The sequence below is a fragment of the Struthio camelus genome, chromosome 25 (genome assembly GCF_040807025.1).
Source record: "Struthio camelus isolate bStrCam1 chromosome 25, bStrCam1.hap1, whole genome shotgun sequence".
Taxonomy (NCBI): Eukaryota; Metazoa; Chordata; class Aves; order Struthioniformes; family Struthionidae; genus Struthio; species Struthio camelus.
The window spans coordinates 5,090,018-5,117,907 of record NC_090966.1 but is presented as its reverse complement, the minus strand read 5'-3'; the positions used below and the strand labels follow the sequence as shown (position 1 = coordinate 5,117,907).

The window sequence follows — 27,890 nt, the reverse complement described above, 5'->3', positions numbered from 1 at the left end:
TGCAGGATCAACCCCTGAGATGCTTCAGCCACCAGCTGAGCTCACAAAACCTGCTGGTTAGGGAAATTTGGCTCAGACGCAGCTCCGATTCCCAACCCCGAATCCTAAATCTCTCCCATCCCCGAAGACCAAGGAAACCGCTCCGGATTTGCGACCCCGTTCCCAGCGGGCGACTGCAGCCTGCGAGGCTCGCTGCAGACCCAGCGCCTGCACGGACGCTTCGGGAAGAGTTTAAACACTGGTTGTCGTGATGCCGCTTCCGTTACCTTTTTTCATCAAGTGACTCCAAGACGGACTCAGTCTGAGTCGAATAAATCGTGCCCGAGCTGGGTACCGCTAACGGCGCATCAAAGAAAAACCCAACTGCCCCGTTCAGCCTGGCCCGATGCGACCGACCGCCCTGGATTTACCTCGCCGCAACCAAATCGCTTTCCTTCAGGACAGGTTTGCCACGGTCTCAGGTCCCCGTTGCCATAGCTAAAGGCTCCTCGCGTCGCTCTTTCGCCAGCCTCCCAGCTGCGGGGACGGAGGCAAACTCAGCATCCCAAGAGCAGCGGCGGGATGCCTCAAATCCCTGGCTGCAAACAGGAGAGAGGGGGGGAAAAAAAACCCCAACAAAAAAAACCCCGAAGAGGGAAAAAATAAGCCAAAGCTAGTGCTCGTTGGTACGTTTTGTGTCCTTTTATAATATTTCTGTTGTACAAAGAAGACGCGTTTCTCCAGTCGTTACCCCGGTCCCTCTGTAATACAAACGCCGATTTATTAGCAAGTCTTACGGGGGATGAGGAAGGAGTCGGGGGCTTTTGCGGGGTCGGGGGTGAGCAGCATGAGGCGGGACGGGGGGTTGCGGGTACCTATCCTTGTGTAGCGCGCGGATGCGAATAAAGAGCCTCGCGGCGTGCCTCTGCCGCTGGGTTACTCGGCTCCTCCGTGCCTCAGTTTCCCCCCCCACCCAGCAGCCCAGGGTAGGATCACTTATTTCAGCCACCATAAAAGAGCATTAAAAGGCTCCGCTTATTTTTTTTCCCCCTGAAGTCTTTGCGCCCGTTTGCTGCCGCCGGCACCAGGAGGGGCAGGCTCAGGCTCCCGAGACCTTGCTGCAAAACCCCGGGCCCAGGACGTCTTTAGTTCATATCGGGGCAGTTGGTTTTCCCCGCTGGGTTTGCTCTTGGCTGGCCGGGGTCTCTCACTAGCCGGAAACGTAACGACGACCAGGACCACGTAGGCAGAAAGAGCGCTCCCCTTCCTTTCGTTTTGCTTCTTCAGGCTCCCCCCCGACACTGCAAATAAACAAGAGGAAAATAATTGCAATCAATGCATTAGGTTTTAATCTGCTTCTGCTTAATCCCCATCCTCCCATGGGAAAAAGGCTGGAACAGAGAAGAGGAGCTGAAAGCAGGAGCCAAAAGGCTTTTAGCTGCGGGGAAGGAGCTGGAGGGGAGAGCGGGTCCTGCCCCAGCCTCCCTGCGCGGCCGGCGCTGGGAAGGGGCTGCGCACGGTGGTCTCCGTGTGCGGGATCAGCTGCATTAGCTGGTCCTTGGGGAGAGGAACTTGATTTATGGCTGGTGCAGGAGGGAGAATATTGGCAATAAGGTCTGGAAAAGGAACCTGATGTTTGCATCGACTGGTGAGCGGGGCCGGGGGAAAAGGCCCTGGAAAACTTCCTTTCCCTTCTTTATAGGTCCCCGAGGAGCGAGCGATCGGCCCCTGGCTTAATCGCGCATCTGCTGGACAGGAGGGGAGGGGGAACAGCCGGGCGCCCGGCGCAGCCACCCGCTCCCACCCGGATCGCCTCCGGCTTCGCCCAGCCGGTCGCCATCCCCCGGCGGGGGAAAGTCCTCCACCTGCGGCCCGAGCGTTCAAAACTCATCAGTGAACCCAAAAAAAGGGGGGGGGGGAAATAAAAACTCCGCAGGGCACCAAGACGCTTCTGCTTGGCCTCCCGGTTCCCGCGGCGCTGGGAGCACCCTGGCAAGGTTTTCCCCACGGCTTTGCCTTTGCAGCGGGCGAGGATGAGAAAAGGAAGCCGAGCTTCCCGAGGAGCAGGCAGGGCTTTACGCGTGAAACGCCAGCTCTCGGCTCTCAGCTGCAGCTGACAAACGCTAATCCCACCTATATTTCTTCCCTGTGCATCTGTCCACCTCCACAAACGAGCCGAGCAAGCGGTCTTGCAGGTCCTTCCCAGTCCTTCAGCCCAGCTCCAGGGCTGAAATCCAGCCCCGGGAAGCAGCAGCGTTGGTTCACGTCCCTCCTCGCCCCGGGAATTTTGGGCACTTGCTTCTCTGACCCCACTAGTGCCCAGCCCAGGCCACAGACACCCTCCGCCGGCCGGTTTCCCCTCCGCGTGCCAGCACGAGCCACGCTCCCGGATAACGGGAAGCAGATCGGGCGCAGAGCCGGGAGCGCCGGCTGCGTGCCAAGCAGCGGGCACGGCTCCATGCCGCGAGGCTGCCTGGGGGTCCTGGGAACGCACGGAGGACGCACAGCGTGGAATGAAGCCCCACGGAGAGCTTCCTGCTCCCGGGGCAGGGACGGGGCCGCTCACCTGCTGCAGCCGCCGCTGCGCGGTGCTGGGTTACAGGCGCTCTGCATCCGCATCCCAGCAAGGCCCTGGGCAGAAGGGTCCGGCACAGGGGCACTGCCAAAAATCTGCTTAGGAAACCCAGGAACATCAGGGAAAGGAGATGACAGAGACATGCAGGGAACCGCCAAACCCACCCTGTGCCCCAGCCAACATCAGTGACAGCCCAGGACAAACCACAGTCACTGCTCTGGTTTCCATTATATCACTTCAAAATGCAAATTGCTGCCAGCTGCTAACCGCACCGACACGGGCAGGCGGTACCTGATTGCAGGCTCCTGTGCCCATTTGCACATGTTGGCTCCATCCAAAGCTAAAATGAAACCACCTGGGTTTTAAGCAATGTTTTTGCTCCAGCAAAACAGCGGGGAAACTGCCATCCCAGGGCAAAAAGGCAGCGGGAAAGGGAGCAGAGAGTGACAAAGTGGCTGATTTCCTCTGGCAGCGGGAATTACAGCAGCTCCTTGAAAGCCTGCCCTGCACCGTGAAACACTTCAAACCCTGCAAAGCGCCGTACTGCCGAGCAGTTTTGCAGGAAACTTGCCAACAGCTCGTTTTCCTGGTCTTTTAATTATTTCCTTTATTTCAGTGCAGAGGTGGGGGAAGGGGGATGACTTACAGACACGAAGAGAAAGTGGTCGTTTTGGTTTCCTTCCAAAGCCGGGCTAAAGACAAAGTCACCCAGAGCAGAGGCAAAAGTCTCCACGCGGCCGGGAAGAACGGACTTTCTCCCGTTTCAAAGGGACCGGGGAGGTGACGGACGTGCCAGGACGCGGCGCCGGTCCCGGGAAAGGGGCTCCCGCCGGAGGAGCGGGGCCCCGGGGTGCAGCCGCTCGGCTCCCCTGCGAAAACCGCGGCGCGGACCCTGACGGGAAGGGGCAGAAAGGGGCTTTTATTTCCCTTGGAAGGTGACGACAGGTTGCTCTGTCCAGTTCCTCGCTTCCCCTTGGCCATTGAGCGCTGACTCATTTTCCCAATGTGAAAACCAGCAGATGTAAATCCCGCTTAGAGGCTGGCTCCCGGGTTAGTGCATTACCGTCTCATGGCTAAAATAGATATTTCCCCCTTTTCCGTTGCAGGCTGCTTAGGGTTTGGAAATTTTGCTGCGTTTTTGGTTTTTTTAAAAAAAAAAAAAAAACCAACCAAACAAACAGGATGAAATTTTCCCTAGATGCGAAGCGAGGGTCTGCCGAGCGGAGCGCGCGCCGTCCCCCCCAGGCCCGGCCGCCGGCGTTTCGCTCCGCAGAGCTGCCAGATGAACTTCTCAGATACGCGGCGCTCTGGTTTTGCAACTAGGGATGCTGGGCCGGGCGCCAGGCGAGCCGTGGGAAGGCAGCAAAGCGCGGCCGGCTCCGGCGCCGCGGACCCCGGCGGGGCGGCCGGCCCGGGTACCGCCGGACGGGCGCGCGTCGCCGCTCGCCTCCCTCCTCCTGCCCCATCCAGCCCTTCCCCGGGCACGGGTCACGGCGACAGAGCCTGGGTTTTTGCTTGGAAAAAAACGAAAAGAAAGCAGGGAAGTGGGGTCCGCTTAGGATTTTGCTGCGCTGCTGAGCGGGAAGGGACGTTTCCCCCCGTAGGCGCAGCCCGTCTGTAAGCTCGGATACGGCCCACACAAATTCTCCCCCCTGTTTTCCACCCCCCCTTTTTTTTTTTTTTTTTTGTAGCTGGAAGGGTTTTGTTTCCAACTCTAATTGCTTCAAAAACTTGCTTTTCAGCCTGGAATAATCAGAGCGCCCTGGAGAGATGCTTCAGCTCAGACCTGGAAAACACCCGCGGCGACACGCGCGCGGCCGCAAGGGTGCAACCCGGGGGTGCAAAGCAGTTGCAGCTCTGCAGGCAGATGACCCCCCGCCTGCCGGCACGGCCCCAACCGCCCGCTCCCCCAAACAGCCTCAGGGGTGCCGCCGCGGCCCGCGAACCACGCGGGGCACCCGCCTTCCCCAGCCGGCCGCCAGCCTATTTCAAGCCTTATCGGCAGGGAAAAACGCCACCGAGGATGGATGCAAAGCCACCGGACCCCGGCGGCGGCCGGCCGAGCGGGGCTGGCGGGGAGCAGCGCCAAGGGGCCACCCCCAGCGCCCGCTCCTGCTCCGGCCGACGGGCTCGCGTCTCTCCTGGTCGCCCTCCGCCAGGCTCGGAGCAGCACCCTCCTTCCCACCCTCCTGCCAAGGCAAACGGGTCCTTCCAGCTGCTGCCTTCCCTTCCGGCCCCTCGGTCCGGGGAGGGCAGGACGCCCAGGGCTGTCGCCCAGCCCCGAGAGACACCGGCCACGCGAGCAATTTCCTCCCGCAGCGCCTCGATTTTACACTCGAAGGGAAAGGACTGGAGCAGTTACGACCGAGCCGGGGCTAAAAAAAAAATTCCTGGGAATTGCCTCCACAACCATATGGATTTCCTTCGCGGCTTACAAAACCCCCCAGGCTCCCCGGCTTCCCACCCCCTTCCGGCTCGCAAAGAGCCGCTCGTTCCTGCTTTCAATTAGCTCCCTGATTAACTTTCTGTGTTTTACAGGCGGTTCCTGCCCGGCTCCCCGTTTGCACCCCGTCGCGGCGCAGAGCGGGCGCCGGCGGTCCAGGATGCTCCGGGAAGCGGAGGCAGAGCCTCTCGGCAGCCGAGCGGGGCTGCCCGGCTGCAAGCAGGGAAAGCAAAAGGGAAAGGGAGAGGGAGGAAAAGAGAGGCTGGAGGTAGAGCAAAGCGATGAGCGGAGGTGGGGAAAAGACTTGGCAATACGGGGAGCGGGGGGAAGAGGGGCAGAAGCTGCTCTCACAAACCCAGCTGCCTTTTTAGGGAGCCCAAAGGCCAGCGGTCCCCTGGCGCGCGAAGAGGCTGGGTTGCCCCTTCCCCTTCTCGGCCCGTGGGAACTCGGCTCCGCGCTCCCGCAGGACGCGGCAGACCGGCGTCCGCCTTGCCCGGCCGGGCGGCTCTCGCCCTCGCAGGAGCCCTGGGGCCGCTCGGGCCCCGTCGCCCGCCAGCTGCACCGCAGCCCCGACCGGCCTCGCTCCCAGCTGCCCCCGAGCCATAAATCCCACCTTGCTTTCCAGCAGGCTCGCCGAGTCGCTTCTAATTTCCTCCTCTTGGCTCAGCATTGAGCCTTTAATCCCCAGCAGCAAATGCTCCCCCTGACTCACCACCCCCAGCACCCCTTCCTCTCCCCGTCCCGCCAGCAGCCCCCCCCCAAGGGCCGGCCAGCGACCGGGGCCAGCTGGGCCCTGCTGCCCGCACCCAGGGGCTCCAGCACCAGCCGGATCAGTCCTTGACCCCTGTCACCGCTGCTCGACCCAAGGGGAGGTGATTGCAACTGGGGCTGCTGCAAACTCCCCCGGGGGGCTGAGCTGGTTCCCGCGTCCCCCGCGGCGCTCGGTCCAGCGGCACGCGCTGGGGCAGGCCGGGATGGAGAAACGGAGGGGCGACGATAAGGAATCGGGGCTCTTTACCGCGGGAGCGAGACGGGGAGCGGGCGGCGGGGCCAGAACGCGGCTGCGGCCGGGGAGGGAATAGCTGTCCCCTCCATGCCCCTGCGGGCAGGACGAGCAGCAGCCGCTTAAATTACAGCCGGGGGGGGGGATCTGGGTTGGACACCAGGACCTAATCCGGGGACGGGGAGTCGCTGCGAGAGGAACTGGTGGGTTGGAGCCGGGGTAGCGGGGGCCTTTCGGCACCTCCGCTGCGTAATCGCAGCCTTGCCGGGGGGAAATCACTGCAGCCCTCTCTGCCTTTGAACAGCCGCCAGGTCGAGTTACTAAATTGCACCCATCCTGCTGTCTTCTCCGGCCGCTCCGTGTCTCCGGGCGGCCCCCGCCGCCGGCTACGGTTACCTCCCGGACAACGCGGCCGGTGCGGGGGGCCCTACCGGGGACACAGCCCGGCCGACGGCCCCGGGGACCAGGGACAACGGCGGCCCGGAGCAGACTGCCGGGCGAGCTAGGACGAGAGGGAGCGGGCAGAGGCGGCTCGGTCCTTCTGCGATCCAGCCGGGATGCCCAAAACCGGCACGCGGCTCCGGTGCCTCGGATGCCCGGCCTCGGGGGGCACCGTTTCCCGGCAGGAGGGGGCCAGCGGGGCGCAGCTCCGGCCCGAAACCCCTCGGGACCCCGTGCAAGGTTGCAGCGTGGTGGAAAAGCTGGGATGAAACCTGCCTCCCGCCTGCCCGGCCACGTCTTCCCGCCCGGGAGCCGGCGGCGGCCAGGACTCAGCGGCCGCGCGGGCTCCCTCGGTAGCTGTGGGAAGGCGGCTGCGAGGCCGCGACGCTGCTTCTCGTCGGAGGAACCAGCTGCATCGCCGACTTTGGTCCAAGGCGCATCCTGCCCCTTCTGTGAAGCCCCTGCAAGTCCCCTAAAATAAGGGGGCTCTTCCGGAAAGAGCGATTGCTCTTCGTTGCACCAAGAAGGGGTCGGGGGAAGGAAGCAAACGGCGGGAAGGAAGCAAAGCCGCCCGGCCGCGCGGGTATCGCATCGGGTCGTGCGCAAAAAAAATCCCCTGGCAGAGCAAGAAACGGAGGTTTTCCGAACTTTCGTCGGGCCCCCGGGCCGGCCGGCCGGTCAAAGCCGCTGACCCAGAGACCTCGGACCAACCGCGGCGTTTTGGCTCCAGCGCGTTCGCTACGAGGACGAGGCGGCGCCGATTCACGCGGGGCGGCGGGGAGCCCGCGGGCGCCCCGGAAGCCTCCTCGGCCGCTGGGCGAAGGTGCCAAGACCCCAAACCTCTCCCCAGAGCGCGATGCAAACTGCAAACCTACCTCGGTTCAGCCTTCCCGGTGGCCCCGCCAGGACAAAACCACCCGTTTCTGCTCGCAGCGTCGCCGTCCTCCACCCCGTCCGGCCCTGGAGGAGGAAGAGGAGGAGGAGGAGGAGGAGGACATCTGCCCGCGGGCTGCGCGACGCGGGGACCCGCTCGCACCGAGGCCACGACCCGCCCGCGCGCGGCGCCGCGTCTGCTGAAAACCACAACGAAAAACAAATATTTGCACAAGATTCCCAGGGAACGTGAACTGGAGGCGGCGGTGGGAGGGGGGGGAAGAGGCTCTCCAGGGCCACCAGCATATTGGAAACATTCGCTTTTTCCTTACATTTTACATTGCATTTATAAGCTTGTCATTCAGTGGTGCTAATACACCCCGTCCTATCACCAGACTTGGTGCTAGGCGCCGCGGGAGCCGCTCGGTGGGTTTAGCCGGGCCGGGGAGCAGGCAGAGCCAACGCGCCGCTGCCATGCAAACACCTGGGAGCATTTCGTTCCCTCGCTGGATGGCAAAAAAAAAAAATGCATTAACGGCTTATTATTATTAAACCGGGGAAGGACGAGTAATGCGCCTCTGTGAAGAGCTCTCAGCGAGAAACAGCTGGGTCACGTTCAGTTATACCAAATATTTTCCCGCAGCCCAGCAGCTGGCTGCGGATGGCCCGGCCCGGGCAGCAAAACAAGGGGAAAAAACTGCCTTATCAAGAAAATATTTCCTCCGTCAGGTGACGCGGTTTGCACTTCGGCTAAAGGGCCTACGCCAAAAATAGAAGGCGTTCAGCAAGTTCGCAACAAGTAAATGAAAGAGAGAGAAATTAGGTCTAATTTAGGCCCGCGGGCTGCCAGCCGAGCCCGGCCAAACCTTTTGCAGACATCTGTTGCGAGCGTCGCGCTCGCGGCCCGGCTCCAACCTAAACAAGTTTCGCATGGTTTTGAGTTTCTCCCGCAGCACTTTGCACGGCCGCAAAAGCGGGGACTTGAAAAACCGCCCTCTAAATTGTATCTGAGCGGAGAAATCCCTCCCCGGCCCCTTGGGCTCGTTTCCCCCTTCCCCTACGCCTCGGCCGGGCCAGGGTGCAGTTAAAGAACAAATTTGGTTAAAATATGCACTTTTTTTAAAGCACGCGACGTTTCCTGCCTTCGGAGATAAATCTTTCCCCAGTTAAGGCAGCAGAAACCTCCGGTTTCCCCACGCTGCTTCGCTTCTCTCGATCGAACGGGAAAGGGTTGAGGCCGGGCAGAGCAGCCCCGCTCGGTCCATCGCCCCGGCCCGAAGCGTCCCGGAGCCGAGCCGGCCAGCGCCAAGGGCCTTAGGGGGCTACGCGTAAAACCACGGCGTGATTTGCAACCACGACCTTGTCCCCTGAAGCATCCCGGAGCGCGGGGAAGATTTCGGCCAGGCTTTTTTGGCAGTTTGGCCCCTGCGTGCTCGCAGCAGCGCCGGGGCGCCCAAGCCAGCCGGGACGCCGGGAGTCGGCCCCAGCCCTCGCCGGACGCCCTCCGCTCCTGCCGCCAGCCACCGCGACCCCTCTCCGAAGGGTGGGAGAAGGCTTAACCCCACCAGCAGCGGGTTAAACCGGTCACCGTGTAAACGCCCTGCTCCGAGGGGCCGAGGAGAGCAGAGCTTTCTTGCCCCTAATCGAAGCGAGCTCCGAGACCTCTGCCGTCCCCCCCACCGCGGAGAACCGGCGAAGGCCGTTTTCCCAGGTGACAAAACCCCAGAAAATTTACCCTTGGCCTTATCAACCCCCCTCTTCCCTCCCACCGCGTGTTAATTTAAAACAAATTAAGCTCGGGCTACACCTGGTTCCTTCCCGGCGGAGCAGGGGGGATGCGGGGGCCGGGGCGGCCGCGAGGCTTTGGCGCTCGTGATGCTGCCTCGGAGCATCTGCCCTTCGCATCCCGGCGTCTCCGCAGGGCGATCCCTGTGGATACCTGGGTTAGGTCTGGTCATTTCTGGGGTAGATAAAGCTCTAAATAGCGGTGTTTTTTTGTTTTTTTGTTTTTTTGTTTTTTTTTGCAAAAACCAGAGGACTTTTTTGCTCAGTTGGGATTTTTTTACCGGAAGGAAAATAACACAAACCAGCTTTCCTAGGGCTGGGAGGGAACACGCTGATGAAGACAAGACTCCTCGATTTTCCTGCAACATAAATCAGCCGTCAGTCCCCCGGCGCGGGGATTACCCCCGCGCCGCCCCGGGTAAATCATCGCCGCTCTGACAAACTCCAGCACCAGGACCAACGGGAACGGGAGGAAACGTTATCCTCTGTTTTCCTCCCTTTCCTTTGCAAGGAGGTTTTAGGTTTTCGGTGAAAGTCGCTGCATCGACTTATTTCACGCTTTTAGCGCCCGCCGCTTCCCCTGCTATCCGCCAGCTGCAAGCTCTCCCGCTCCCCGCTAGCGGAAGAAACAAATAAATAAAAGCCGCTAGAAAAGCAAACGCGTTCGGCACAAATCCGGGGCGAAATGAAAACTCGGTTTCCTGTTGACGGGGGCGTAAAAAAAATAAAAAGAGGGGGGATGTTTTCGGTGAATTTTAAGGCAGGGCAAGCGGAGAGGGGAAGCACGCGAGCAAGCAGGCTCGCGGACGGACGGCGGTCAGCGCGGGGCGGCGCGGACCGGCCGGAAACGGGATGCAAAGCGCCAACTTCCGCCTCTGCCATCTGAATTATACGTAGGAAAGAGCAGCTCCCGTGGCATCGTGCGCCTGGGAAAGGCGAGACGGGCCGGCAGCGGGACGCCCCCAGCGCTGGCGAAATCGCTCCAGCCCTGACAGCAACACGGCAAAGCCCCGGCCGTGCCGGGTGGCCCTAGCGATCCAGACGCGCCTGGAGGAAATTGCCCGTATCCGTACTGCCAAGCCCTAGCTCCGTGCTGCAAACCCCGTCGCCGCGGAGGGAGCCGCTGGCGGGCTTTGCGCCCCGCAGCAGAGGCTGGGGCAGCTGCAACACAAAAGCGGCGGCGGCGCGTGTTTAAACAGATGCTATGCAAATGAATATGCATTTATATACAGGTGATGCTGCATGTTAAGTCACGGAGGCCCATGCACAGAGCATGAAAGCTCAGCAAGAATTTGGGCCCTTGCTGCAGCGCGGGATTAAGCGGGCCGCGCGGGAGGCGTTGCAGGTAGCAGGATTTCCAATGGCTGCTCGCGGCCTCCATCGAGCCGGGAATTTTGCTCCCTAGAGACTTACAGGAAATGAGTGAAATCAATTTAGACCCAATTATCACACGGGTCACCTAAGAGCGGCGTAAGCAGAAAGCCGTCTTCCCTGCGCCGCTGCAGGGAGAGGAAGCTGGGAAAGACGAACGTCTTCTCCAGGGCAGGACCGACCCGCCGGGAGCTTCCAAAATACCCCAGAATTTCCAGCCAAGAGCTTCAATCTTCAAAAATAATCAAAGCTCACTGGGGGCATGCACAACTGCATCTCCAGGTAGAAACGTCAGCCGGACGTGGGCTGCTACCACAAATATCTCCTTTCCTCTTGGCCGGGGCCGCAGACCGGGGGATGGCGAGCAAGCGGCGGGGACAGGGTGGAAGGGACAACAGCGCGGAAAAGTCTGGACGGCAGCGTGCAATGCAGCCTTATATCCCCAAACGCTATTCGAAGAGCAGAGCCAACAGCACGAACATCCAGCCAGGCCCCGCAATATGGCAAAACGCTCAGAGCCGTCACCTGCTCCCTCCCGCCGCGCTTGGCCCGGGAGCGCTTGCCCCCTCCGAAGCACCGCGAAGCCGGTTGCGCTATTTCCTCCGCCCGGCTGCTCCGGCTAAATGCCTCCCGAATGGCCGAGGGAAGAGTTAACACAGATGTCGGGAGGCAAAAAAAGCAATCGAGCATCAGCAATAAATCTCGCTCCCCCCCGGAGCGGAGCAGTAAGAAAGATTAAAGGAAGCAACGCAGACCTCGGCGTCCATCGATAAACAGCAGCAAAGCATCTCGGAGCCGAGGCGAGGCGCACGCCCGCCCTGCGGTCGGAGGCGCGAGGCCGGCGCGGGAACGTGCCTTTCGGGCCGCCGCCGAAACCAGAAGCGACGCGACCGCCGAGGCTCCGCCAAGCCCGTGGCTACGGACCCGACGGCAGCCGAGCCCCGGCGCGCGGCTCCGAGCGAAGGTCACGAAAGGCGACGCGGTCGCCTGCCTTCGGGCTGCCGGGCGCCTGCTGCCGGGCGGCAGGAGCCCCCCGAAACGCCGAGCATCCCCCTCGGCTTTCCGCTCAGGCGCTCCGGACCGAGCAAAGCCGGAAAAGAAAGGATAAAGCCATCGATTCAGGGGCCGGGTGACGCGTCCGTCGGCGCAGCGGAGGACGGGCAGGGCCAGCCCTGCAGTCGGTCCTCGAGGGCTTCAAAGGGCTCTTTGTCCCCAGCACCCTGGGCTCCGGCGCGCCCGGGCCCCCCCGGCCGGAGCTGCGGCTCGTGCCGGCTCCTCCTGGTGACGAGGGCTGGGATGCTCCGAGCCCTGGCGATGGTGGCGGGGTGGAGGTCCCACACAGAGGAGACCAGAAGCCACTGTGGTGGGCTCCGGCTCGGGGACTGCCCGATGCATAGCTCGGCCGGAGCGAGCCGGGGCTGCAAGCGCTGCCGGGGTCTCTGCGCGCCCCGTGCCGACGTCCCGACCGGTGGGATCCTGCAAGGGGCGTGGGACGGTGGCCCGCGCCTCGCTCCCACCTTGGACCCGGCACACGGGGTCCTGGGAGACCCCCCCGGGCACCTCTCCGGTGCTCTGGCAGCCCCGGCCAGGGCGGAGGAGACTCCGGCATCCCTCCATCCACCGTGGCCCGGCCACGAAGCCCGGCTGGGTGATTTGCACCCAGAAACGCCGAGGACGCTGCTCTTGTTTCCTCTGGAGGGGGTCTGCAGCAGGGTGGCAGCTCCGGGATCTCCGGAAGGGCAATAAATGCCCGGGTGGCACGCTGGGACAGCCTTTGATGGCCCACGCCAGGCTTAAACCCCTCCGGAGAGGACTGGAGCCAGGGGCTGGCTGCCCACGGCAAACACACGTAGCCGGTTTCACAGCTACGGCAGAGCCTCTCCTGCCCCGGGATGCTGCGCCGCGGCGCTCCCCGGCCCGGACCTAACCCAGCCTTGCCCGGCTCGGAGCAGACTTCCCCCCCGAAGGAACCTGCTGCTCTGACAACGCTGTGATTTATTACCTTGATCTCTGGCTAAAGTCCCGCCTATTCCCAATTTCCCTGGGAGGTTTGGATATTTTTTTCCTTCCTCCCGCCGCCGCCGCCCCGGCATCAGCTGTGCTCCCTGCTGCGGGGAGGGGGGCGAGGGGGGGAACCAGCCCCTATCGGGTTGCAGCCTTCACACGTTTCCAGGCTTTTGGAGCAGCGTTTCCCACCGAGAAGGCCAGAAACCTCGATCTGTCAGGCCACCTAAATAGAAACACATGGGCAGAGCCCAGCTTGCCAAAGAGCAACGTAAAACAGGCAATTAAAGGGAGGGAGAAATTCAAGAAATAACCCGGCGAGCACGGGAGCGCGGCGAGCAGCGGGTCTCTCCGCTCCGGCCGAGCCCTCCAGCCCCGGCGGCGGCCGGGGAAGAGTCCGGCTCCAGGGACGGCAGCGGCCGAGCAGGAAACGCGGGGCCGCTCCAGCGAAACGGGAGCTACCGCTTGCACGCGGGCTGTGCAGCTAAACGCGCCGTTTGCGGGAAAAAAAAAATCCCATAGAAGCACTTAAAATATTTGCATTAAATACCCAACAAGCCTATCAGGATTAATAGCTTTACAGTAAATGCCAGACAAATTAATAACCATTAGGCCATCACGTAAAAGCACTCCTGGAGCTGCCTTGCCTAAGCCTCGCCGTAAATCACTTTGCTATCAGTAGCCGATCGTCTTTTCGCAAACCCATCCCTCCTTCGGCCAGCAGCACCTCGTGGTGCAAAGCAAAACATCCGCAGAGCATCGTGTAAGGGCAGCGCAGCCACTCCGCGGCGGCCGTCCCGCGGCGCGGGGAGCAGAGCCGGCACCGCCGGCGGCCTTTGCAGCCCTCCCCGTCCGAGCTTTTTGGCGTGCATCGTCAGGGCTTTTTGCAATCCAAACTCATCAGGATAGGAGGCGTTTGGGCGCCTGACACCCAACAATTTGCGGTTAGAGGGAGCACCCAGCTACCAGAGGGGCACCTAGGAGCCGCCTGGGAAGAGCGACGGATGCTTTGGGGTTAGCAGAGCGCTGGGAAGGCGGCATCTGATTTCCAGCTGCTAAAAATCCGCTGCGTGATCTTAGGCCGATTAATCCACCGCCCTGGCTCCGTTCTCCCCCTTTCCCACCCAGAGCCGCTGACAATTCGGCGCCCGGGGCCTCGCAGCCGGGTCCTCCCCTCGGCTGTGCGCAGCTGGCCCTGTCCCCGGCTCCGGCAGAGCCGCCTACCCCCCGGTGCCGTCCCCGCCACGGAGCCGCACCGACCCCCACCCCGTAATTTTTGCAGGCTTTGATTTATGCATTGCCCTGGGAGCAGAAGGAGACGGCGGCTGTAGCGCCGGAGTGATCTGTGCCGCAGCCGTCGCGGGCACAAAACCCCTTGAGAGCTAGCTCCCCCGGAAAGATGCGCAGGAGCGTCCCCGAAGTAGAGAAGACGGGAACAACTCGCTGCGGGCAACAAGGAGAATTAACACGTCCAAAGCGATGACGCTTGGGCCAAGCCAACTGGCTTGCAAATCTCTGACCTCTGCCACGCTCCATCACCGCGCGCCCCCCGAGCCCCGCCGGGGTCTCAGCAGTCCCCCCGACCCCGCCAAGGGGTGACCCCCTCCTCCACGCGCTCCCAGGCCTGGACCCGCAAGGCCAACGCGCCTGCCCAAAACGGGACAAGTTCCCACCTGCTCGGGCCCCGGAGGCCGGTGACCACCCAGGCGGGTGCTTGCTATCGATAACAGACTAAGCAGCGGAAAAGCTGCAGAAATAGGAGAGGCAATGCAATTAAGTTGCCAAAAAAAGTCTTTGCCGGGCTTGAGAAAGGTCTCTGGTTGATCGTCTCGCGCGGTTTTTCTCTCTATTAAAACCAGCGGAGAGAAGCTGGTTTCCAGCAGAGCCTCTCCGCGGGGTTGAACGCGGCAGCTGGAGAGGCGAGGGAAGGCCGCTATCTAGCTGCATCTCCCTGTCTGCTTTAGATATGAGAAAGTGCAAATCCGAGCCAAAAAGCGATTTGTCAAGGAGGGAGGAAAAAAAAAAAAAAGTGAGCTTTGGACGGTGCTTTATCTCCTATAATAATGATTGATTTTTCTCCCGGCTTTTGGCTCAGGAGCTAGGCTTCCTCCGGGACCAGGACTAGCAGGTAGGTTTCACTCAAACGGACAATTTGTTGCTTTGACTTGCTGAAGGCTCAGAGCGGCGAGCCGGGGCGGCAGCCGGCGGCTTAGCCGGGCAGGGCGAGCAAGCGGCGCTGGGCAGACGGCGGCTCGCGTTTGCAGCGCTCCCCCGCGATGTTCAGCGCTTGGGGCCGGCCAACTCGAGGCATCGGAAAAGCAGCCCGATTTTCCGGCGCAAAAAAAAATCTTTTCATCAAGCAGCAAAAGCCCGACTGAGATTTAACAGCGGGATGCCGAAGCGAAGCAAACGCAGCCTCCAGACAAGGCTTTTGCTTCTAAAGCAGAGCAAAAGTTAGCCAGCAACCGCTCGGGATAAAACGAAGACGGAGAAAGCGAGAGGCACGGCGAGGTCGGACGCGGCCGCAGCGGGGCGGCCGGGTTCAAGGACCGGCTCCCAGCAAAGTTCCCGGCACAGCGGAAACGCCGACTATGTAGCAGACCCGCCAAGGGCTCCGGCTTTTCAAAACAGACTCGTCGCCAGTGATGATGCCTTGGAGCGACTTCATTCGTTCGGCCGAAGCTTTGCAGCAGTCCCGCTGCGGCGAGGCAGAGGGCGCGGGAACGGGCCGGCGGCCCCGCGCCGAGCCGAGCCCTGGGCTCCCGTCCCCGCTCCAAGGCCTCCGTATGCATTTCGCATTAAGCCGTAATTGGATAAAATGCATAAGCAGGCGCTGGCAAAGCAACGGCGCTCAGCTCTCCCGCTCCCCTCGCCCCCCGCGCCGGCTGCAGAGCTCAGCCAGAGGCGGCTGCGATTCGGTTGCTTCTCCCCTCGCCGCCGATTCCCGCGAGCCTCCACGGAGGCACCGCTCTCCGAAGAGATGAAAGACGCGCGTGAATCCCTTGGCGGAGAAGAGAGGGCCGGCGCGTGCTCTCCCCTGGCCCGCAGGAGGAGCGCGAGCCACCGATATCCCGCATGGCCTTGAAACGCTCCGGAGCGGCAGCGCCGGCGGCTGAGCCAGGGCTCCTCCGAGCCGCTCGCCCCCGCGTCCCCGCTCCCGCGCTGCGGCTCCTTCTGAGCTGTTTGGCCCCGCTGGAGCTCGCGTTGCTTCCCGGCAGGCTGCTGCGCGCCCAAATCGTCGCCCTTGAGCAGCTCTATCCTGATCCCCGCTGTCGGCGCGTCTTTGGTTTCGGGTAGTTGTGAAAAACCCCCAATCCTGCGTTTGCTGGTGACTTTTTCTAACGAGAATTCTTCCTTCCCGGCGTCCGCCCATCGCCCCTTCTTCCTTCTTCCTTCCCAGCATCCATCCATCGCCCCTTCTTCCTTCCCAGCGTCCATCCATTGCCCCTTCTTCCTTCCCGGCGTCCATCCATTGCCCCTTCTTCCTTCCCGGCGTCCATCCATCGCCCCTTCTTCCTTCCCAGCGTCCGTCCATCGCCCCTTCTTCCTTCCCGGCATCCGCCCATCGCCCCTTCTTCCTTCCCGGCGTCCGCCCATCGCCCCTTCTTCCTTCCCGGCGTCCATCCATCGCCCCTTCTTCCTTCCCAGCATCCGCCCATCGCCCCTTCTTCCTTCTTCCTTCCCAGCATCCATCCATCGCCCCTTCTTCCTTCCCAGCGTCCATCCATTGCCCCTTCTTCCTTCCCGGCGTCCATCCATTGCCCCTTCTTCCTTCCCGGCGTCCATCCATCGCCCCTTCTTCCTTCCCAGCGTCCGTCCATCGCCCCTTCTTCCTTCCCGGCATCCGCCCATCGCCCCTTCTTCCTTCCCGGCGTCCGCCCATCGCCCCTTCTTCCTTCCCGGCGTCCATCCATCGCCCCTTCTTCCTTCCCGGCGTCCGCCCATCGCCCCTTCTTCCTTCCCAGCGTCCATCCATTGCCCCTTCTTCCTTCCCAGCATCCGTCCATCGCCCCTTCTTCCTTCTTCCTTCCCAGCGTCCATCCATCGCCCCTTCTTCCTTCCCGGCGTCCGCCCATCGCACCTTCTTCCTTCCCAGCGTCCATCCATCGCCCCTTCTTCCTTCCCAGCATCCGTCCATCGCCCCTTCTTCCTTCTTCCTTCCCAGCGTCCATCCATCGCCCCTTCTTCCTTCCCGGCATCCGCCCATCGCCCCTTCTTCCTTCCCGGCGTCCGCCCATCGCCCCTTCTTCCTTCCCGGCATCCGCCCATCGCCCCTTCTTCCTTCCCGGCGTCCGCCCATCGCCCCTTCTTCCTTCCCGGCGTCCGCCCATCGCCCCTTCTTCCTTCCCAGCGTCCGCCCATTGCCCCTTCTTCCTTCCCAGCGTCCATCCATCGCCCCTTCTTCCTTCCCAGCGTCCATCCATCGCCCCTTCTTCCTTCCCAGCGTCCATCCATCGCCCCTTCTTCCTTCCCGGCGTCCATCCATTGCCCCTTCTTCCTTCCCAGCGTCCATCCATCGCCCCTTCTTCCTTCCCGGCGTCCATCCATTGCCCCTTCTTCCTTCCCAGCGTCCATCCATCGCCCCTTCTTCCTTCCCGGCGTCCGCCCATCGCCCCTTCTTCCTTCCCGGCGTCCGCCCATCGCCCCTTCTTCCTTCCCGGCATCCGCCCATCGCCCCTTCTTCCTTCCCGGCGTCCGCCCATCGCCCCTTCTTCCTTCCCAGCGTCCGCCCATTGCCCCTTCTTCCTTCCCAGCGTCCATCCATCGCCCCTTCTTCCTTCCCAGCGTCCATCCATCGCCCCTTCTTCCTTCCCAGCGTCCATCCATCGCCCCTTCTTCCTTCCCGGCGTCCATCCATTGCCCCTTCTTCCTTCCCAGCGTCCATCCATCGCCCCTTCTTCCTTCCCGGCGTCCATCCATTGCCCCTTCTTCCTTCCCAGCGTCCATCCATCGCCCCTTCTTCCTTCCCAGCGTCCATCCATCGCCCCTTCTTCCTTCCCGGCATCCGCCCATCGCCCCTTCTTCCTTCCTATCATCCGCGCATCGCTCCCTTTGCTACGCCTGTACCTTGAGGCAATGGCAAACGTCTGCCCCGCTGTTTTATCGCTCAGCTCAGGAGCAGCAAACGGGTGCATTTGGGTGCCGAACGAGGGCTATTCGCCCCGGGGACGCTGGGACAACGGGGCTCGGAGCAGCGGTAACGCACAAGCCCAGCTGCAGTGAATCGCTACCGAGCCTGGGAAAACCTGGCAAAGTCTCATTTCCTATCGCTCGACCCCCCCCGCCTTCCCGCGCGGAGCAGGGAGGCTTAAAATCAAGCGAGCCAAACATGAGGCTTGCTTGTTCAAGGGCTTTTGGGGGAATTTCCCACCCCGCTGCAGGACGCTGCCTGGCCCCGGATGGGATGGGATGGGACGGGACGGGAAGGGACGGGATGGGACCGGACAGGAGCCTGCCAGCCAGCTCACAGCATCGCAGCGCTCCCCTCCGATGGCCCCGGCTCCCCAGGTTTAGGTTTTCCACCTAAAAATGCTTCCACAGAGAGTTTTTGACAACGGCTCTGTTTTCCTCTCTTTTTAAGGAAACACCTTTCGAATACAACTTAAAACTTTCGCACCAAACCTAAAGTGCACCGCAGCAATTTCCCTCCCTTTTCCCCAGGTTTTCCAGAAAAAAAAAAAAAAAAAGTCCCCTTTTTGCTGGTTCTCAGCCCAATGCTCCCTCCCTCGCTCTTTGCTCCGACAACGAGTCAAAATTTTCCATAGGGAAATAACCCCCCTTGTCCAGCCCAGCCTAGCATTAAGGGGTACTGATCGTTGGCGTTATTCCCCAGCCCCCAGGCAGGCCCTATCGCCGCTCCGCAGCCCGCCCGGGAAGGCACAAACGAGAGAGGCAGCGAGGCGCGGAGGGCCGACGGGCAGCCGGAGGCAGAAGGTTCGCCAAAGGCGGCTCCTATCCGGAGCAGGAGGTGCTCCAGCACCCTTTTTTGGGGCCAAAACCAAGCTTTGGAGCCTTCGAGGTTTCCTGTTAAGAGCCCCCCCCCACCCCCTTTCACGGCTCAGATTTCCAAGCTGCAAACTGTAAAGATTTCAGCTTCTCCCCTGTCCGGGCTAAAACAGCACCGAGGGCATTTTGCACTCTGAGATTATTATTTTTTTTCCCTCTCCCACCGTTTTCAGCGCAACGCAAACAACTCGGGCCCAGCCGGAGGCGTCGCCGCGTTTTACCGATCACTGGTTTCAATCAGCGCCGTCCCACTCCGCGAGCCGGGCGGGAAACGCCGGCGGCTGCAAACCTGGCAGCTTTTGTGCCAATAGAGCGCATCGCGCTTACACCGCGCTTTTCCAGCGCTAGCACCGAGATATAAATAGGGGGCACGGCCCAGGAAAGCGTTACGAGGCCGTGAACCCTTTCGGCTCCGATTTATCATTTCAGACCCTTCGGCCGCTGTTGGCTGAGCCCAGCACGAACGAGCCGTTAATCTCCGCCGCGCTCCGGAGGCAGGAATAGCTGCGCGAGACGCGAACCGTCGCCTCCACCGGCACCGCATCCAGCGGAAACACCGAGCGCGGGCTGGACGGGCGCCGGGAACGACCCTCTTTGGCGGGTTCGTGGGGATGAGGCCACGGCGTTGCAGCAGCAGCCCGCCCGTGCGCGGCTTTGCAAAGCGAGGCCTCTGTACGGGAGGATTTACCGGCGAAACTAAAGCTCTGCCTTGGAAAAAAAAAAACAAACCGTGCACGGTACAGAAAAACAACGGGGAAAGACTGGTCCCTGCGCTGGGCAGCTCTGCTGCAGGGGGGCAAAACGCGGAGCGGGGATAAATACGGCAGCGTCCCAGCCCAGGGGCTTTTCTTTCCCCCCCACGGTTCTCTCTTTTCCCAGCGAGCGCAGACGCCGCTCCTGGTTTCTCTGCAGATGATACTCGGCTTTGGAGGGCGGGAGGCGAAATCGGAGCCCGCGGGGGCTCAGCAGCCTCGGGACGGAGCCGCAGCGCGGTTTCCCCAGCGCCCTGGTGAGCAGGGACCGTCATCTCCATACTCCCCCAGCGCAGCAGCGAGACTTTTCTTTTCTCCCAGTTTGCTCGGCCCGAGAAAAAGCAAACGAACCAACACAGGCAAAAACCCAAAGGAGATGAGCGTGGAAAAAAACCCACCAAACCCCCGCACAGTGCCCTGGCGCGGGGCGGCTGCCAGGACGGCGCCGGGCAGCCGGAGCTGCGCACAGCTTTCCCAGGAGCGCTACTACTTTATGTTTTACTACCTGACAAAACAGCCTGCGGCACCGAATTGCCCTTCGGCCACGGCTAGCGTACGAGCGGCGGCGATGCGAGTCTTACCCGGCTGCGATGCGTTAGCCGGCTCGGGAGAAAGGCTGCCGGCTCCAACCCTGTCCCCGGGGGGGGCCCCGAATTTAGACGAGCGGTTTATGAGACCTTTCCCCAGGATGGCGCCTGCAAGAGCAGGTCTTTCCTGGGCGACGCCTGAGCGGTGCTGGGCCGGCAGCGCGGCTCGGGCAGCGAAACAGGCTTAGCCGCAGGGTCCCTACGCTCAAATCAATCCGGAATAACCGTATTTCCCAGCATGGGGAAATCTCCCTGGCGGGCCCAACAAGCTCGGGCAGCTCGGGTTTTCGGGCTGTGAAATAAAACCAGGGAGGGCAGCAAAAGGCGGGCGGAGGGAGCAAGGGCTGCGCTGGGCGATGCAGCGGCTGCAGCTGCCTCTTAACGGCCCCGCGTTAACGCTCTTCCTCCCCTCCCGGCAAGGCGCCCGGTCCCGCGCCGCTCGCGCTTGCTTGCTTCTTCCAAGGCTTTACACGAGCCAGGCTCTACCCTCCCGATCGCTGCTGTCTCTCCCACAGCATCTTCACTCCCTCTTTTTTTTTCCCCCCCCCCCTTCTTTTTGGTACTCAAGCTCTTGAAAAACCCTGCTTTCCGCGCGGCCCAGGGGGCCCGTGCCGCCGCGGAGGAGCAGAGAACCGAGCCGCTTCACTGCAGCGATGAGCCGGCTGCGGGGCTGCCCAGCCTCCTTCGGCCAAAGCCGCCGGGGCCTGACAGCGGCCGTCTCCCACGCTTGCGCGGGTGCTTGGGTCGGGGCCCGCGCGCCGCCGCCGGAAGATGCCCAGCAGCACCTGCCACGGCCAAAGCGCATCTTCCTCGTCGCATCCCTGCTCTTTAGCTTATTGCACCTTTTCTGCTTAAAAATATGCTGCCCCCCCCCCAACCTGCGTTTCCCAGCGAAGGGTCCCACTAGAGGGCAACAGAAACCCAGGAAAGGAAACCTGGAGCTGCACGGCAGGGAAAGGGCTCTGGAGCAGCGGCAACGCGTCCTGCAACGCGTCCTGCAACGCGTCCCAGCTTTTCGATTACATCCCGCATCAAAAAGCAACTGCGGCGAGCGCAGGGAGGGCCCACGTCCACCCCTTCCCCGCTTCGCCCCCAAATCCGGCCCCCGCTCTCGGCGGGCTCGAGCCTATCCCAGGGAAAAAAAATATATATATATAATAATAATAATAAAAGCCAGATCGCCTGGACCTAAAAACAAAGGTTTCCCAGGGCGCTGGGGACGTCCGGGTTTGGAAGCAGGCGCCGGCGGAGCGAGCGGTTTTGCAGCAGCTCCCGGAGCCCCAGCGGGCTGCAGCTTCGCTGGGCGCTGCGCAAACAAGCGGCGCGGGCAAGAGTGCCCTGATCCCAGGAAAAAAAGCCGTAGAGCAGGAAGGAGAAGAGAAGGCCAGAGTAAAGCAAGCGCTGTGATTGAGCTTGAAGTCCATAACGCGCATCCCTAAGATGGAGCCCGTCTGCTCCTCCCGCTGGCTGCCGCTCTCGTCCCCGGAGACCCCCCCGGCCCGAGGCCTCGCGCAGGGCGACCAGGGAAGGAGACACCTCGGCCACCAGGACTTTCTCCTCCGGAAAAAACGCAGACGAATAAACAAACTTGCAAAATAGCCGCTTTGGCACCCAGCAGATGGAGCTGCGGGTTTGGAGCGGCCGAGCCGAGCAGAGCCAAAGCCGCTGCACCGATTCAGCCGGTGCTCAGCAGCCGCCGGGGAGGCCTCGGTGCTGCAGGCCAGCCCGCTCGCCGTCCTCCCCCCCCCGGCCCCCGCCGAGGGCGAAAGCAGCAGGCAAAAAAGGTTTGGATGCTCTTAAAACCGGTCACGAGTGTTTTCGCGCTCTCTCCTCCCGCCCCAGTCGCATCCAGCTCGGTTCCCCAGCGCACCGGGAACGCGTCCAGCAGCGCTTCAAGGGAGCTCGGTCCCCAAACGCTGGCCCAGGCTTCACCTTGCTGGGGGGCATTTCGGGCTGTCGAGGCCCCGGCTCTGCCCAGGAGATGCAGGAGCCCTGGCTGCGGCTCCTGGGCGGCAGCGCCAGGCCGGCAGCAGCCCGTTCCCGCGCTGCCCCCAGCCCCGTTCCCGCGCTGCCCCCAGGCCCGTTCCCATGCTGCCCCCAGGCCCGTTCCCATGCTGCCCCAGCTCGTTCCTGCGCTGCCCCCCGGCCCGTTCCCGCGCTGCCCCCCGGCCCGTTCCCGCGCTGCCGCCAGCAGCCCCGGCGCAGCCGCTCAGCGCCCGGGCAGGCGGCAGGGAAGCGCCAGCCTGCCGCTCGCGGGCTATCGCAGCAGCTCCGGAGGGAGCCGTAGCAGCACCAGACGAGCTGGAGCAGCTCCTAAATCAGCCCTTCTTTATGCCGCTCCAGTCCCCAGCTCCCGCCGAACCCCAGAAAAACCCAGAAAGGAGCAGTAAATCACTTTTATGCCCGGCTCTTCCTCCTCGCCCGGAGCTGTGCCGACCTCAGCTTGGCCTCGGACCAGAATCGAAGCTGCCCGGCCTCTTCCCTCCCTCCCCGGCGAAGGATTTTTACAACCCGGCGCAGAGGTCGGGCGCGGGCAGCGGCGCTCGCTCCGGCAAGGCTGCGCGCCCGCCCCGGCGCCGGCAGTGATTTAAAAGCAGGTGACGGCACCGGCATTTGGGAGTTTTATGAAGCTCTTTTATCGAAATCTCGGTCGTTAGAGGATGTGGCGGCTGTTAAAGGTGTGGAGCACGCCGCCGGGGCCGGGACAGCGTTAGTGCCGCCGTATATCCGCCGCCGCCACCGTGTTCTCCCGGCGTTAGGAGGCCCCGGGGTCCCTCCGCCGCCGCTCGTGGATGAATATTCTGGAGCTTAATAGCCCCAGCTCTGGGGGAGCTTTTGTGGGGCCTCGGTCCCTGGTTTGTCCCCTGTCGCCGGTCGGCTGGGGGCTCCCGCGGTCTCTCGCCCTCCGCTGGCTCTCAGCCGGCAGCGGGGGCTTCCCGCACCCCCAAAACGCCGCCGCTCCGCGGGATCGACGGCAGCTAAAAAAGCGATGCAAGCGAGAGCATCCTGCATCGCAGAACGCCCCCTCCTCCCCGCAGCTTAAGGACCTTCGGCGACCCAGCGAGGTCCGTCTTTCCCGAGTGGCTCGGCACAAAGGGGGGGGGATGCAGCAAGGAGGCGGAGAACACGCTGCGAAGGGCGGAAATCACCGCTCAGGACTCAGTTCGGTCTCCGGCAAGGCGCTGCGCGGCGAGCCGGGGAAAAGGCCAACTGCTCCCTTGGGCGAAACACAACGCCAACGCGAGCGAGCGCCCGGCTACCTTTCCGTAACGGCGCGGGCGATCGCTGACTTCTGTTTGCTCCTTAAGTGCAAGAGCGCCCGGCCCCCCTCCCCGTATTTCCTGGAATAACATAAAAGTCAACGGGCCTGCCTGAGTGGGGACCGAAGCCGCGTTTTCGTGTTCCTCTCGCGACTATAAAGGCAGAGGTGCCACCCGCGGCGGCGCAGAAGGAAGCGGGCGACGGCCCGGCCCCGCGTACGCACCCCTCGGCCGAGGCGCGACGCTACAAGCGCAAAGTTCCCACGCAGGCGGCGGGGAGCTTCGCCGCCCGGCGCATCCCGACCGGCCCCGGGGCAGGGGGGTGCCTCATTCAGGCCCCAGCTTTCGGCAAGTTATTACCTCCTGCCAGCCCAGAAAACCCTGGAAATGTTACAGTTCTCGCTCTTTGCAACGCTTACAGAGCGAGTAGCAGCCTCCCGTAGGTAATTAACAGGAAAAGCAGCATTTTGCTGCTGGGACCGGCGGGAGCGGGACGGCGAAGCGCCCCGAGGCTTCGGCCGCCACGGGGACGGGGCGAGAGCTGAGCCACGAGCTAGTGCTACAACCCTGTTCCCCCGCTGCGAGAAAAAGCAGCTTAAAAAGGGCAGAATGAGCCAAGCGGGTTCCCTAACAGCCGTTGCCAGCACCCCGTTTCGCTCCCTCCTTGCTGGTCCTTCCCCGTGCAGCTCCGGGATGCTGCCGGCGGGATGCTGCACGAGGCTCCTTCGCGCGAAGGCGCTGCCAGCCCCCTCGTTCGGCCAGCCCCAAAACGGGGCTTTCGGTGAGCGCGGCGGGGTGCAGGCAGCAAAGGGTTACGCGCGGAGGTGCCGCTCGGCTCCCCGCACCTGGCAGGGGAGGGAGCGCCGAGGGGATGGAGCGGAGTTTGAGCGAGTCTCCGGCGAGCGGCGGCAGATGGAAGGAGCCGGCGGCGGCGGCGGCAGCAGCAGGTGAAGGCGCAGGAGGGGCAGGCGCCCGCTGCACGGTCCAGCTGCACAGCTGGATGGGAGCCGCCGGGGCCCGGGGGGGGCCCTAGGAGCCCGCTGCCAAAGAGGGACACCCCCCCCCCCCTTGCCGTCGCTTGCGTCCCTCGCTCCCGAAAAGAGGGGAGGAAAAAAAAAAAAAAGACCCTCTCTAAATTTGAGATAGGGAGAAGGCAGGCGGGCAGCGGCTGGAAAATGCATCTCGCGCGGAGCTGCATCGTCTTCCTCCTCCAGGGCAGCATCTACCGGCTGGTGAGTGGCGGGAGGCAGGGGAAGGCGCGCTGCCCCCGGCCCACTGGGGCGGGGGGGCCGGGGGGGAGCCTTGGGGTGGCCAAAGGGACAGGGGGGCTTTGCAGCCAGCAATGGTTTTCCAAGCAATTAATCCCCCCTCCACATCTCCCCCTCCACCCCCCCCCCAAAAAAAAAAAATCAAGCATCCTAAAACTTCTGCTGCTTGGCAGCGGGTGGGCGGCAGCAGGGTGGGCTTGCAGAGGGGACACGCGCGGGGACGATCACATTCCCGACCACCCTAAAAACCCTGTAGCCTGCCCGGGCACGGCGGAGGGGGGCAGCTCCCCGCACCCCGGGGCGGCCGGGCTGGGCGCCCTCCTGCTGCCCCCCGGCGCGGCGGTGCCGCGCGCCGGCCCGGCCCCAGCTCCCCCCCAACCCCGGCCGTTTTTCCTTCTCGACCAGGCGAGCGCTGAAACCCCAGGGAGCGAAGCGGGCGTTTGCTTGGCAGCCGAAGGCGGCTCGTTCCCCGCGCGGGATTTGCCCGGAGCGAGGGCGACGCGCCTGCGGCATCCGCCTGCCTGGCGGATCTTGTCCCCCCATCCCGGGTGCCGGCAGGGCTCCGTGCCTGCCCGTCCCTTGGGGCACGTGGGGCCGAGTCCCGGTGCCGGGGGGGAGCGGGAGCAGAGAGTTTGCAGGCGGGTTCGGGGCAGCCCGCGCGCGGCGGGGAGAGGCGAAGGGCAGCTCCCCGGGTCAGGGTCTCACCTCCGGGCGACGGCGCTCGCTGCGTTTCTCCGTCGCTCTGCCCGGCTGCTCCCCGCTCGCCCGCGAACCGCGGCAACGGTCCGGAGGTGAGCAGAGGGGTCCGCGGGACGCGCTGTCGGCGGCGAGGCCGGCACCCTCGGCCCCCGCTCCCCAGCCTCTGCCGACGTGCCCTGGGGTGCGAGGGCTCTACCCTGAGCCGTCCACCTCAGAAAGGTGCAAGTGCCCGGCTGCGCCACCACCCAACAAACCCTCTCCCCGTCCCGGCTCCTTCCACCCGTTCCTCAAGCAAGAGCGGAAGGAGAAGGAGAGCAGGGAAAACTTGCTACCGGAAGGGAAATATGGATCCTAGAGAGAGAAGCAGAAGGGAAAGAAGAGAGAAAAGGCAAATAAGGAATGCAAGGAGAGGAAGAGGATGGCTAGGTCCTGCCCAGAGAAGTGGGGTGGCTATGATGAACACAACTGGGCAAGGGGGGCAGGCACACGTCACCCACCTTTCATTCTCCACCATTGCCCTGTCCAGGTGACCTGTGGCCAAGAAGAAGGAGGGGAAGATGCAGAGCAACGTGAATCCAAGACCCAAGAGAGACCTCGAGTGCAAAAGAGAAGAGGGCACCTCGCTCCAAAGTCCCTGTTAACTCCGACCTTACACCAGAACGTGACCCTCCTCGAGCTGGTCAGCAGCTCACGGGAGCTATGGGATATCCTAGACCACCTGTCCGAGCGGGATCATGCTCCACGCCCCAGAGGACAGAGGGACCTGGGGCCAGCCACAGGCAAACTTAAAAAAATTTTTGGCTGGGGAGACTTCTACTCCAATATCAAGACAGTAAAGTTGAACCTCTTGATCACAGGAAAGGTGGTCGATCACGGCAACGGTACGGTCAACGTCTTCTTCCGGCACAACTCTACCGGGCAAGGAAACATCTCGGTCAGCCTCGTCCCCCCGACCAAGGCAGTGGAGTTTGACCTGGAGCAGCAGATCTTTATCGAGGCCAAAGAATCCAAGATCTTCAACTGCCGAGTGGAATACGAGAAAGTGGATCGTGCCAAGAAAACCACGCTCTGCACATACGACCCGTCTAAAACCTGCTACCACGAGCACACCCAAAGTCACGTCTCCTGGGTTTGCTCGAAGCCCTTCAAAGTCATCTGCATCTACATCACCTTCTACAGCATAGACTACAGGCTCGTGCAGAAGGTGTGTCCTGACTACAACTATCACAGCGACGTGCCCTACTACCCCTCTGGATGACGCGCTCTGCCCACCTCCGGGTGCCCCGGTGACGAGCGGGTGCTGGGGGGGGTGGGGGGAGGGATGGGGACTGTTTCATGAGCGGGGCGGGTGTGCAGAGGTCTCTAGAAACCAGAGTTCTTGCAGCAAGGAAGAGGAGGATTTTCTATTTTCCCCAACAGCTCCCATGTCAAGAGAAGGAATTTCAGGGTCTGGTATTTCTAAACCTGGCCTGGATCCGTGGTCTTCAGAGACTGGCATGTGAAGACGGGGCCTGAATCTAGGATGCAGAATATAGGACATAAAACCACAATCAGGATTTGTGTTCCCCAATGCAATAATACATCTGCCTGGATCTAGGTAGGCCACATGGTCATCAAAGATTGGATCCGAGGCAGAGAGGTCTACAGAAGTACGCTTGAAAAGCCTGGATCTAGAAAATGACCTCAGTGGAGACAAAGGCACCTGATTTCCTCAGTGGCCACAAGATGACCGTTGGCATCGGTCACATCCTCTTCTCTATGCTCAAGTTCAGCAGCGCGAGCTGGAGCCACGTCCTCCCCCGGGTGGACACTGGGGTGCGAAGGGCTGCCGAGATGGGGACGCTGGGAGGGCGCCAGGCCGTGGAGAAGAGAGGGACCACCATGGGCGTGAGCCCACCACGGCTCCAGCTGGACGCACAGCTCCGCTCCGCCGGGGGGGTTTGGGGACTATGGATCTGCGGATAAAGAAATCCTGGTCGAATCTGTCGAAACCACTGACACAATACATGATTCATGTGTTTCCCCTGACACAATATATGATTCATGCCTTTCCTCTTCATCTCATCTGTGCTTCCGATCACTCCCGGCTCCCTCTGCCCAAGCCCTCCGCCCCGCCGTCCCCCAGCCGCCTCTCCCCGCCGCCACACTGATCGCTAAACGCTGTCGTGTCTGTATTTCCTTGGTGCAAAGGCGCGCGCCTGCGTGTGCGCGTACGCGTGTGTGAAGTCGAGCTCCGACTGTAGCATTTAATTGACTTTAAACAAAAAAAAAAAAAAACCAACAACAAAGCTGTCCTTGAGAGAGAGAATAAAGTTTTCACAGGAGCGCACAGGCAGGTCAAGTGTTTTTTGCCGAGAGCAATCTCAGCCTCTCCTCCGGGTAGAGGGAGGAACTCGTGCCGTTAGGAGCGAGGCACGGGCGGCATCGCGCCCGCGTTCAGACCTCCGCGGGTCTTCTACCGAACTCCCCCTCGCTAGTCTCCAAGCGTTGGATCCAATTTTCGTAGGCTGACGGGGCTCCAACTTTGACCTTCACCGCTTTCACCCGGCCGCCGCGCTTGATCGCTGTTGCTCGTGCGGGGCCCAGGGCTGCGCCGCTGACCGCTGCTCCCAACCTCTGGTCTCGGCCCCTTTTCTACGCCTTAAAACCTCAGGCTCCGGCTTTGAGGCACGCACGCCTCCCCAGAATACAACAAAAGCGGCCTTCCCCGGCCGGCCCTTCCTCTCGCCAACAACCCCCAGGTCCAGCGCGCCAGGCCAAGTCCAAAAATGCCCTCACGCCAACCCAACTCTCGCAAGTTATCTGCAGCGGCTGCAAGCGGGCTTTACGCTTCAGCGTGCACGA

General features: G+C 62.4%; 1 protein-coding gene and 1 long non-coding RNA gene across 4 annotated transcripts; one reads left to right on the top strand and one right to left on the bottom strand.

The window, feature by feature from the left end:
* Positions 1–666: 666 nt before the first annotated feature.
* Positions 667–22,369, bottom strand: LOC138062230 (uncharacterized). 2 transcript variants are annotated; one of them, XR_011136316.1, is made up of 2 exons: positions 22,215–22,369; positions 667–1,280 (listed from the first exon to the last, which is right to left on the bottom strand). It is a non-coding gene; the product is annotated as an uncharacterized lncRNA (long non-coding RNA). The 2 variants fall into 2 exon arrangements; XR_011136315.1 differs by lacking the exon at positions 22,215–22,369 and adding an exon at positions 7,317–7,513.
* NXPH3 (neurexophilin 3) lies at positions 21,208–27,674 on the top strand. 2 transcript variants are annotated; one of them, XM_068919223.1, is made up of 3 exons: positions 21,208–21,603; positions 24,226–24,311; positions 25,573–27,674. In XM_068919223.1, exons 1-3 carry the CDS (start codon positions 21,438–21,440, stop codon positions 26,302–26,304), a joined length of 984 nt encoding a protein of 327 aa, XP_068775324.1. In that variant the 5' UTR covers positions 21,208–21,437; the 3' UTR covers positions 26,305–27,674. The 2 variants fall into 2 exon arrangements, with proteins under 2 accessions (XP_068775324.1, XP_068775325.1); XM_068919224.1 differs by lacking the exon at positions 21,208–21,603 and having other exon boundaries at positions 23,985–24,311.
* The last annotated feature ends 216 nt before the right edge of the window (positions 27,675–27,890 follow it).